General features: G+C 44.9%; 1 protein-coding gene across 1 annotated transcript in view; it reads right to left on the reverse strand.

Moving 5' to 3' along the window:
* Positions 1 to 342: 342 nt before the first annotated feature.
* col9a2 (procollagen, type IX, alpha 2) overlaps positions 343 to 12,161 on the reverse strand; it is a 36,323-nt gene continuing 24,504 nt past the window's right edge. The window contains exons 24-32 of the mRNA XM_083781209.1: positions 10,542 to 10,613; positions 10,084 to 10,119; positions 9,547 to 9,591; positions 9,148 to 9,180; positions 6,643 to 6,789; positions 5,666 to 5,720; positions 5,277 to 5,465; positions 3,477 to 3,554; positions 343 to 2,172 (exon numbers count right to left, since the gene is read on the reverse strand). Coding sequence (XP_083637335.1) covers positions 1,976 to 2,172; positions 3,477 to 3,554; positions 5,277 to 5,465; positions 5,666 to 5,720; positions 6,643 to 6,789; positions 9,148 to 9,180; positions 9,547 to 9,591; positions 10,084 to 10,119; positions 10,542 to 10,613 — 852 coding nt within the window. The 3' untranslated portion in view covers positions 343 to 1,975. The remainder of the gene's footprint in view (positions 2,173 to 3,476; positions 3,555 to 5,276; positions 5,466 to 5,665; positions 5,721 to 6,642; positions 6,790 to 9,147; positions 9,181 to 9,546; positions 9,592 to 10,083; positions 10,120 to 10,541; positions 10,614 to 12,161) is intronic.

The following is a 12,161-nucleotide window of genomic DNA, read 5'->3' on the forward strand; positions in this document are numbered from 1 at the left end:
ACAGACATTCCATGTTCAAGTCCTGTTCATCCTACAGTGTAGTTTCTGGATGTTAGTCTTCAAAACATGCTTCTGAATAAAGAGCAGAACAGGCCTAGTGGGATTTGAACACACAACCTACAGATCTTGGAATGCAGACAAGTGTCTTAAAACAGTGAGCTACACACTATCACCTAAGACTCTTCATGTATTTCATGTCAACCAAGATATCCCGTACCATTTTAATTAATAATGAATTTAATGGTTTTTGGGGGGAAAATCTCAGGAATCAAACTTTTCAATTTATTCTCATGTACAGTTAGAACTTTTGGCCCTGGCAGAGAAAGAAAGTCTGACAAAAGCTGAGCCTCTGCAGCTTTGGGAGTAAGAAATTTTATTGCAGGCACCAAAAGATAATAGATGGATATGGCCAAAAACTTTCGACAGATTAAATGAAAAAGCGAGTCAAAGGAGCTGAGCTTAGTTTAAGATTTTTCTTTTTGTCATTCCCCATATGATACAGAAGAACATTGGATTTTACAAAAGGTTCCTCTTTATTGATTTGGGTTGACCAGGAAAAAACAAACGAACAAAACAAAAAAAAAGAAGAAAAAAAAATAAAAAAAATAAACACTTTCTTTACATTTGAGTCATATAAAGAACAATAAATAGCGTCTGTTAATGAATATAATCAGTCATTATCTTAGAAAAGAGTTGAAACCCTGTGGAAAGTTGACAGTGGCATAGGACACACATTCTTACTGTGGCTGATTGGTTTTGGAAGCAGTTACTCCTGTAGAATTGTTTTTATATCACTGATTGAATTCATTAACACAGGATCTTTGTCGGTGCACATCGTAACCCATTCCTTTTCCTCTACATAATAATCAACACACATTTACAAAAAGATTTACAGCACTGCATTGTGGGAGATGGGAGTGCCCATCGGGATATTCTGTTACCAGGCAACAAGAGGAAGAGATAAAAAAGCTATAGCCGTTAGTTTATAAAAATCTGACTTGGGTCGAAAGAGGGGTGCAATGTACACACATGAGGTAAAAACAGTAATTTCACTTAACCTATTTTGGGCGGGAACCCCTTTTGGTGTTTCAAGCATTCTGTTATACTTTAGCTATTGAAAAATAGCAGATCTACAAGCTCAAAGCACGCCACCGAGTGGCTTACTATGAACTTGTAGGTCTGCTATTTTTGAAAAATCGTAAAAAATGCGGCACAAATCTTTGAATAGCTATATATTCTTTCAGAGGGAACTTTTTTTTTTTTTTCGACATCAGGCCTAAATGGGTTAAGCTTACAGAAGAATCCATTCATCAACAGAACATCCTATAAAGGTACAGGTACAGTACATGGATTGCAATCATTTATTGTTCCTTGTTGTACACTTTTAAGGCAGCTGGTGCGATGTCACATGATAGGCAGGGACATTGTGATTTCAAAATATTTCAGATATAAAACCATATTATTGAAGTGACCGTGGTAAAATAATGGGTACCTTCCAATTGACTTCCAACTGTTTTCTGTTCCTCACAGCCCATAAATACTATTATTGAAAAGGGAATACAATTATGGCATGTCCTGCCCCCCCCCTTTCAATCCTCTGGGAGGGGTGGGAGTTTTAGAGGTGACTGACACTGACCTGATCCAATCCGATAGCAGGACGTCGTGAATGCAGGTGGCTGTGGGCTGCCGGCTGATGGAGATGCTTTAATATCAGAGTACGTCCCACCGGTCGTCAGAACCGGTAAGAATCAGAATGCTTGTTTCTGGACGAGGACGGGGAAGGGGACAGGGGGGCAACGTCAGTCATCGTTAATATGACCCCCACCCCTCACTCTCGATGTTGTCCAACCAAAAAGAGTGGTCTCTCTCTCTCGCTCTCTCTCTCTCTGTCCATAACTCCCTTGATCTCTCCATTTCTCTTTTGCGCGCGCTCTTGTCCGCAGGTGTTGGTCGGATAAAGGGAAGCTCCTCCCCTCTATCCTTTGATCCTGCCAGCCTCCTGTAGTCTCGGGGAGGTGTAGGCTGACGCAGCCAGACACATGGCCGCCTCGCAGAACCCTGGGAGGCCTGTGGGACCCGCCTTACCTGGGAGACCGGCCTCTCCGGCCGAGCCCTGAGGTCCTCTCTCGCCGGGCCGGCCGTCCCGAGCCACGCCGTCGATACCGGCAGGACCTGCAGAGTTGGAAAATGCATTTATTTGAATGCAGTGTTTTCATAAAAATATTTACTTCAGGTCATACATTCCACAACTTCAAATGGGACATTCTGCATAATAGCCTTAGTAGTAGTCTTCTTTTACTTTGGGCATTTTAAGTACATTTTGATAAAAAATTTTTTTTTACTCAAATACATTTTTAATTCTGAACTTTAACTCGTACTTCTACATTCATGTACGTTCATGTAAGTACAAAATCAGACATGTCTGAACTGAGCCTCTCCGTGCGTGCGGGAGTATTTCCACTGACTGTATGGTGCAAGTGAATTGGCCTTGAGAAAGCTAATAACAGCAATATTCCTATTACTGAATATCAATTTAAGATCAATCATTGTCAGAGAAGATGACAAGGAACACATCGTTGATGTGTTGTTTGGAATGTGTTATTTGGAATGATGCAGACTTAATGTACGGTAAATACATACACATCTGTGTGGGCATGCATGGGCACGTGCATGTGTGCACTGCCATTACATGAATGTGTGTGTACTGTCTATTTTGTACTATTTTATTTTACATTTGTTTTCAACCAGTGGTCCGGGGAACCCCGCCCACCCCCTTAGGCCTGCCTGTGGCATTAGTATTGTAGACATATTTTATTTCTTAGCTTAGCCATTTCCTTTTTTGCGGTTTCACTCTGCAAGAGTCCACCCGTCTACGACAGGGTTAATTTTGTTGACTAAAATTCAAACTAGACTAAAATCTTAGGGAGGGACTAGTGGAGAAAACATCCAGCAGAACTCATTCAGTAGAATGGCTGTTTCCGCTATTTTCAGCATGTAACAAGTGTACAATCAGCCATTACGATGCCAACAAGGCCCGCCAAAATATGTTTTTGTTGACAAAATCTGTATCTGTAATATGTAAATCTTATATTTAGTCAACAAAAACTAAACCATTTCGGATGACTAAAATGTGACGAAAATCAAATGGAATTTTAATCAAAAGACTAAAACTAAATAGAAATGTGCTGTGAAAAAACAACACTGGTCTACGAGCGTGTCTGTGTGTATTTGTGAGTGTCTTCGGAGCTAATCTGGCAAACTGCTGGATCAGTGATGTTTGTTCTTTGACATTTTATACTTTCAAGTCAGTGGAGCCAAATCTGAGTCATGTACGTCTTAAAAATATCATAGACAACTGACTGACATCATACATGGCTGAGGCACCTGAAGTCTGAACTTCACTGGAACCACGCTGTTCCTACTCAAATCCCGAGATCCACATAAATTGACTTTTTGTGGGAGTGCATAGATCTTACCTGGTATTCCTGGAGGTCCAGGTGCCCCTGGGTGTGGTTTGCCAGGATCTCCTCTATCTCCCTTCAGTCCTCTCTTTCCTGGGGGAGGGGAAGGCACGTGAATGTTCAAACTTGACAATGTATGTCCTCTCAAACTTCGCAAGAGGAGAGGGTGAAAGGCAGTATAGCCGCCAGATGGCTTTGATGGGTGGGTGAGCGGGTGGGTGGATGAGCGAGTGGGTGGTGGGTGGGTGGGTGAGCGGGTGGGTGGGTGGGTGAGCGAGTGGGTGGGTGGTGGGTGAGCGAGTGGGTGGGTGCACATGAAGGCTAGCATCACTATTCTGGGGCAAAGAGACTACTGAAATAAGTATCAGACCCCGGGGAGGACGCCGGTCAACTGAAAAACAATCTGGTTTAAGTGGATTGCCTTGATTTTTTTCCCCACCCTAGAACATGATCATCATGGTATTATTATTCTGATACCTGTCCATTCAAACTCTAGATGGGCCTGCCCTAAAAGTTTCTAGTGCGGCCGCACCCGGCAGCCGGCAAAAGCGGAAAGAGTTCTCAACAGGCTCGAAAATTAAGGCCCGGCCCTCATCAAACCCTGTACACTCAAGACATGCTCCTTATATGGCCAGAACAGAATTCATTCCATGTTGATCTGAACCCCATGCCAAAGCGCCAGCACTCGGCCTGCAGTCTGCCGTCAACGAGGCGGATGCGTACACGCGACCTCGCCCTTAGGCGTCTTACTTACTTTTTATTATATAAGGGGGAAGAACAGTGTACAGTATTTGTTAAAATTACGTTATTTGTTGCTCTCCCCTTGTCCCCCATATATGGGGACTAGGTTGGTGGAGGGTGTGTAGAGCCCAGGATCACATTAGATGATTGACACAGGGGTGAAAAATGGGTTACAAAATCGTGGGATAAAAATAAATAAAAATAAAGTTTTTATGTGGACACGTCCACCAGTTCATTACATATGTCTGGTTTGCCTGGTGGGTGGTTATGGGTGGTGATCCACCTGAACTGAAGCCGCACCCACAGCTGTTGGGTTCGGATGATAAAGGGGGAGGGGTTAGGGGAGGGGATGATATTGTGATGTCACTATATCAGGGCTCAAGAGAGCACCGAAGTCTGACGTCACTTTCAGTAGAGGGCGTCAGTCCCCAGGTTCATGTATTTGTTTAGTTGCATTGAAATCCCCATTGAGGCGATTTTAGATCGCCTCATATAACAACTGTGTTTGAAAAATAAACATGTCATCCCGGCCGCTTCACTCATATGGATATGAAGAATCAACTGACTGAGAGAAAACGCTAATGTTACTGCTGCTGAATTAGTTAGATTTTCGCTAGAAGCAGACTGTATCATATATGAGTGACTGACTGTTGCAAACGATACAGAGACACCTCCCTGACAATAACGCCGAGACAGCTTTTTTATTGTTGGACCACAACGCTTATAGTAGACGATATTAAGATCACCCCATGTTATTCTCCATAGAGAAATTACTTCCGCGAACCAGGGGAATCGTCGGGATGAGAGAGTTACGTCAGGACTTCGGTGCTCTAGTGGTGTTAAGGTTTCAGCCTCTAAATACAAAGGGAAGACATCATTGCACACAGCAACCACACCAATGGGTCACACAGCAACCACACCAATGGGTCTAACAAAGTACTGTCACCTCATAGAAAAAACGTACCATGGTAAAAAATCACGGCACTCACACAAACAGCCTCGCTACACCCACTCCACTACAGCGGACAATGTCGTGTAAATGCTCCGATAGCTTCTTCAAGCACACACATCTACCTTTGAGTCCGGTGTTTCCGATCTGCCCATGTCCTCCGAACATGCCGGGGATGCCGCGAGCCCCGTTGAGGCCGTGCGGTCCCTGGGAGCCAGGGGCCCCCGGGGGCCCAGGAGGGCCAGGGGGTCCCATGACGCCCGCTCCTCCCAGCGCTGCCCTCTTAGCGCTCACTGCTACTAACGCTAGCCTCTCTGAGAAAGGAAGACATAGCGGGCACATCATTTCATAGTGGAAAAATAAATAAATAAAATGATTTAGATGAAATTACGTTTGACGAGGGCCAACGTGATTGCTTGGGAAGCTTGGGATTAAAGTGGTTTTGGTAAATGAGCTCGTCAAATGGGACTAATTGAAAATCAAAGATAGATATTGGGATAGTCTTGTTGCTCACCCTGCAGCATCTTCAGCACCACCTCTATAATATGCTGGTCTGACGCGTCTCGGCCCTGTGGAGAGAAATGAACGGGGATGAGCATCTCAAGCCATATTTCAATTATAGTGAAAATAGCAGATCTACAAGCTGATGTGACGCGCTGTGAGCTTGCAGATCTACTATTCTCCACTATTCAGCATTGTACGACTAGATATACATCTGGCTTTGTATCACTAGAGCGGTATCATGGAGAGTTCTCACACCTACGTAGTGGTCTGAGCGATATGTTTGAGTCATAGAGTTCTCACACCTACGTAGTGGTCTGACCGATATGTTTGAGTCATAGAGTTCTCACACCTACGTAGTGGTCTGAGCGATATGTTTGAGTCATAGAGTTCTCACACCTACGTAGTGGTCTGAGCGATATGTTTGAGTCATAGAGTTCTCACACCTACGTAGTGGTCTGACCGATATGTTTGAGTCATAGAGTTCTCACACCTACGTAGTGGTCTGAGCGATATGTTTGAGTCATAGAGTTCTCACACCTACGTAGTGGTCTGACCGATATGTTTGAGTCATAGAGTTCTCACACCTACGTAGTGGTCTGAGCGATATGTTTGAGTCATAGTGTGTCGAGTACACATTGTACCTCTGTGTTCTTTTTGTGCCCATATATGGACATTTCTGATGATCATATTATGTGCATAGACAACCGCAAAATGCCTTTACAGTATATCGGGTATGTTTATGGTTATGTCTGAGTCAGAGTGACGTGACCATAGTCTAAGACTCTTGCCTATATATGGGCGTATGGAGTTTGTTTATGGTTATGTTCCCCTCCTTTAGGCCAATTTTAATATATTGGTCTGACCAATATACAGGAGAGAGGGAGGGAGCTTTACACTAATCCAATAAACAGTCTCATCTCCACAAAACACACTGGACCAAGGTATATCAGATATTAGTAGTCGGTATAGCGGGCTCCCCAAACCCACCGCTGATCCCTGGATGCCTGACTTGCCGGATACACCTCTCTCCCCGTTGAGCCCTCTCGGGCCAGGTAGACCCGCTGGGCCCTGGTCTCCTGGTTTGCCAGAGTCACCCGTGGGGCCATTGTGTCCAGGATCACCCCGCACTCCTTGCTGTGGAGAAGCAGCCAGAGAGAGAGAGAGAGCGAGAGCGAGAGCGAGAGCGAGAGCGAGAGCGAGAGCGAGAGCGAGAGCGAGAGCGAGAGCGAGAGCGAGAGCGAGAGAGAGAGAGAGAGAGAGAGAGAGAGAGAGAGAGAGAAAAAGGAGAGCACGAGGGGTAATAGTTAATAGATGGAGTTGCAAGACCAGAGGAAAAGTATGTTAGAAGGCCGTAGGGAGCACTGAAGGAAATTGAACATTGGAAACAAAACAAGGTACGAACGAACAAGGGCAACATGGTGTACATTAGTGGTTTTCCACCCGTGGTCCTTGAGGGGTACCAGGTGGTCCCCAGCTATATGATGGAGTTAGTAACCAAATAGACCCTTATTAGATCTTAAACTCCCAAGAGTTAAATTAGTGTTAAACGTCTGCATTACCTTATTTACAAGTCTACATAATTAGAGAATGTAGAAGAATTGTTATTTTGTTTTCAATCCAATCCAATCCACTTTATTTATATAGCACGTTTTAAAACTCAGAGTTTACAAAGTGCTGTACAGGAGAATAAAATAAAATAAAAACAAGTGCACTAAAGCTACCACACAGAAAACAACAGCGAGAAAACAAAGTACAAACAGTGACAACAACTGAGACACATTACAGAAACAACAGAAAAACAACAGCATCACAGTGAGACGAAACATATACAAGGACCAAAGGAACTCAAGCGGGGTTAAAAGCCAAGGTAAAGAGGTGGGTCTTCAGGCGGGATTTAAAGGTCTCGATGGAGGGGGCCATTTGACGTGGGAGGGGAGTGCGTTCCATAGTTTAGGGGCTACAACAGAAAAGGCTCGGTCGCCTCTGGACTTTAAGCGGGTCTTCTTTGTGACCCTGAGGTTTAGCTGGCCCTCAGACCGCAGTGATCTAGCAGGAGTATAAACCTCAATAAGGTCAGACAGATAAAGAGGAGCCAGACCATTTATAGATTTAAAGACAAATAAAATAATTTTAAAATCCACTCTGAAGCGGACAGGGAGCCAATGAAGGGAGGCCAAGACAGGTGTGATATCTGCGAGTACCTGTGAGTAGACGAGCCGCTGAGTTTTGGGTCAGAGAGTCTAATAGGCAATTCACACTGAGAGGGACTGAATCCGTTTCATTGGAACCGTTTCCGAATACGGTTGCCTGGTCCCCGATGGCCATTCACATTACCCGAGATTCAACAGCGCGCCGGGTACACTTGCATAACACACTTTAATCCTCCTGATGACGGTGTGCTTGATGGCTGGCGCACACGGACACTGACCATCAACTGTGCGACATTGTCTCAAATAAATCCAGACACACTGAATTGCATTGCCTCTATGCCGTTATACTACTATACTGTCAGTGTCAGCCTGCCTGCTATTCACTGTGTCAGTCAGTTCTGTGCTCCAGTGTCGTGTTTGATTTTAGTTTGCTATGGATTCTACTTTAGCTTTATTATTATTTTGTTTTACTTTGGAAACTATGCCAAGCAAAGCCCAAGAACCACGTGTAGTCCGCAGAATAGTGCTGTGCGTATACACAGATTCAACAGGAGACGGGCGGAGTTGAGAAATGAGCTGGTGTTACGCGTCGTGCAGCGGCTGTGTGTTTTTTTTTGTTGACGCTTGGCTTGTCGACTAGAGATTATGTCACATTCTTAAAAAAAACTGTCCACTTCCTTCTTTAGGTTCGCATGCATGATGCATTCACATTGGAACGATCCGTATCTGAATACACTTCAACGGTCCAGAGACCCGCCCCCCATGCGGTCCCGGGGACGGTTGGGCGATCCGCTCCCGGGAACGGTACGCATCATTAACACTACCACAACATCTGCCAAGTGGTCCCGAGTGCGCACCCGGGACCATAGTGTGAATCGGCCCTAACTGTCACCAGATGGTGGTCCGTGGCTCAAATGGCGAAATAAATAATAGGCCTTGATACGAAAAGGGTTGAAAACGTGTACATAGTTGAGACACATGCCCATCCATTCTACGACGAATAGTTCAGACGTTGTGTGCAACAATATGCTAATAACTAGAGATGTTTTCCGTTCCCGATCCGATCCCAGCATTTCTGTGTTAGCCGATACCAGTGTTGTGATCTCGTGTTGTGTTTATAGCTATCCAACTATATATATATATATATATATATATATCTCGTGTTGTGTTTATAGATATCTAACTATATATCTCGTGTTGTGTTTATAGCTATCTAGCTATATATCTCGTGTTGTGTTCATAGCAGACTCCTCACTCATATGTGCACTTGCACAAACTCCATGCTTTCTTTCTGTCAATAAGTTGGAAAGATACTTCTCAACATGTTTCAAACTGTGCTCACCTGTCCTTTGGGACCGGGTTCACCAGACAGACCCTGAAAAGAGGAAGAAGAAACACCTTTTTTTACTGAAATCACTGGCACTTTAAACAGTCAATCAATGTACTGCCAAACCAACTCTACAGTTGAGCTGGGATTTGTTTCAACATCATCAAAAGTCCCAGCATGCATCACTGATCTTACTGTACTGTAAATGGTCTGGATTATGATGAGGACACACCTTTTCACTGCCTTGATACCTTATATATTTGTACAGGATGTTCTGTTCAGGTGATTTGCACAGCAATTGATTTCCAGTTGACTACAGTTGTACAGTACATAAGCATGAATTAAAAGTTTCCTGAAATAAAGGAATGAATGATTGAGCATTGTCATTGTGGTTTTTTAATGGGGTTGTCTTACCGGTTCACCTTTCTCCCCTTCCAATCCCTCAACACCAGGGTCACCCTAACGCACACACAGAGAAAGAGACAGGTGGGTTAAGGACATGTGTGTAGTCAGGGATATCTCACTTTCAAACTTTTATTTGAAAGTGAAGTAATGGTAAGTAATGGGAAAATCACGCCCCCCCCCTCACCCTTTAGAAGAGCATTCAAATGCTAGGGTGTGTGATTTTTCCATTCCTTTTTTCATTTTATATATGATTTAATGTGAATTGTATTTGAAAGTGAAATATCCCTTTAAGGACAGGCATGTGTGATCAGTTAAGGACAGGCGTGTGCGTATGTGCGTGTGTGTGTGTGTGTGTGTGTGTGTGTGTGTGTGTGTGTGTGTGTGTGCGCTCGTGCATGTGTGTGTGTGTGTGTGTGTGTGCGTGCATGCATGTGTGTGGCCTGGTCAGATAAGGACATGTGTGGTCGTTTAAGGACAGGTGTGTTGACCTTAACACTATCTGACTGACTTCAGCAGAGTTGAGATGCATGAAAGGTCACTACTCACAAAGTCGCCCTTTCCACCCACTTTCCCTTGGAAGCCCTGCATGGGAAGAGAGATGGTACGAGAGTCACAAATAATCACAAACACAAAGTCACACGGAAGAGGCAAGGACACAATATTGATTCAAGCCTGTGTTGCCACAGACCAACAAAGTGAGAAAGATGCACTTTTGTCTGGAAAACATGAGAGATGATGACTGTAAGATTATCATTTATATTGCTTATGCTGCCCCCAATAGTGATTCTCTGTCAATTTATGAGGGATACATTTATGGGTAAACACTGCCCCCAATGGATAAAGGTATGAAACTGAGTAAATACCTGCAATCAATACACGCACACGCGCACACACACACACACACACACACACACACACACACACACGCACACACGCACACACGCACGCACGCACACACGCGCACGCGCACGAACGCACGAACGCACGCACGCACACGCACACACCTTGTCGCCCTTGGTTCCAGTGAGACCCTGAGGACCAGGAACGCCCATGGGTCCTCTCATTCCGGTGATTCCCTGTGAGGAGAAATGAGGAATAGACAGTGAGACCACATAATGCACAATACATGAACTATGTATAATGTCATGCCGTGCTCTACCCGGCAACTGTTTTGTCACAGTTGCCTCTCGTGCGTACATGATTACGGTTAAGCACATAAGCCCCATTTCAGTCAGATAACACACGAATAGATTTAACCAATATTTATTATAGAATGAGAATACAAGTTTGCATATAATGTTTTATCTTGGCGTTCGGCTACATTTTCCTCCCTGCTCGGCACAATTAAACACCAACATTAAACATTAAGAGCAGGGCGACAGATACTATACAATAACAACCTCCCATGGGGAACAGAAATAGCAGAGCCCACCGGTGGTGCTGGGGTGGCGGTGGGAGCAAACAGCTCATAACAACAACCAGTAACCATATGCAGAAGGAAGGCAGGAAGGTGAGCTCAAATACCCCGCCCAATTGGTCAGCTGACTGCCACATCAGCGTATGACATGTGGGCCTTGCAAACACTGTATACACCCACATAGTAATGCAGCATATTAACCCCTTGAGTATAATGCGGGCCCTTGAGCATAGCATGAAGCTGCTTGAGTATATCTGACTGAACTAACTCTGCATGCTATGTCAGAAACAGCGAGTGCATAATCCGGCAACGGCATGAGGCCGGCAGCCGCCGGAGTAGGTGGATGGATTATGACAGCTCCGTTCCGATGCTCTGTCGGTCCGTTCGGCAGCCGCGCTCCAGACGCCGCAACTGCCGGTAACCTGCCGGTAACAGCCGCAGCGCTGCCGGGGGGGAGGGGCGGCATGTGCCGGGGGATTATGTCACTCCATTGCTGCTCCATCTCGTGGCCGACGCTTCACATAGCAACTGCCGGTAAACTGCCGGTAACAGCCGCGGCGCTGCCAGGAGAAGGGGCGGCAGCTGCCGGGGGAAACTGGGGGGATTATGACACTCGACTGCCACTCGCTTCCGCGGCAGTGCGTGTGGTCCGACATGCGTTGCATCGTGCTTGCGGTTATGGATAGGGTAAGGGTTTGGGGTTATGGTAAGGGTTTTGGGTTATGGTTAGGGTAAGGGTTTGGGGTTATGGTTAGGGTAAGGGTTTGGGGTAGAGTGTCGGACTGATATGATGCCGCCGAGAAACACTACCGACTGCCGCGGGTGTTCCGCGGCAGGTGCCGCTGCCGGACAATGCACTCGCTCTCTCACAGCTACGTATCATATACATTTAATACCATTTTAATTCTGGTATGAAAATGTATAATAAATACACATGCGTACATGTGTATATACTAGGGCTGTCAAAGTTAACGCACTATTAACTAGTTAACTCACAATCCTTTTAACGGCACAATTTTTTTTAACGCGCGATTAATGCACTGTGAAGTTTGACAGAATGGTTGAGAGATGCATGGCAATTTTACACTGAAGAGTTGAATAATTGTTAAACAGCTGCATTACTGTTAATTTAAGTCTACACAATTAGAAAACTTAGAAAACATGTTATTTTGATCAACATGGCCTGTTATCTCTCGTAATGGTACCA

The sequence above is a fragment of the Protomyctophum parallelum genome (assembly GCF_964188405.1).
Source record: "Protomyctophum parallelum genome assembly, chromosome: 1".
NCBI lineage: Eukaryota > Metazoa > Chordata > Actinopteri > Myctophiformes > Myctophidae > Protomyctophum > Protomyctophum parallelum.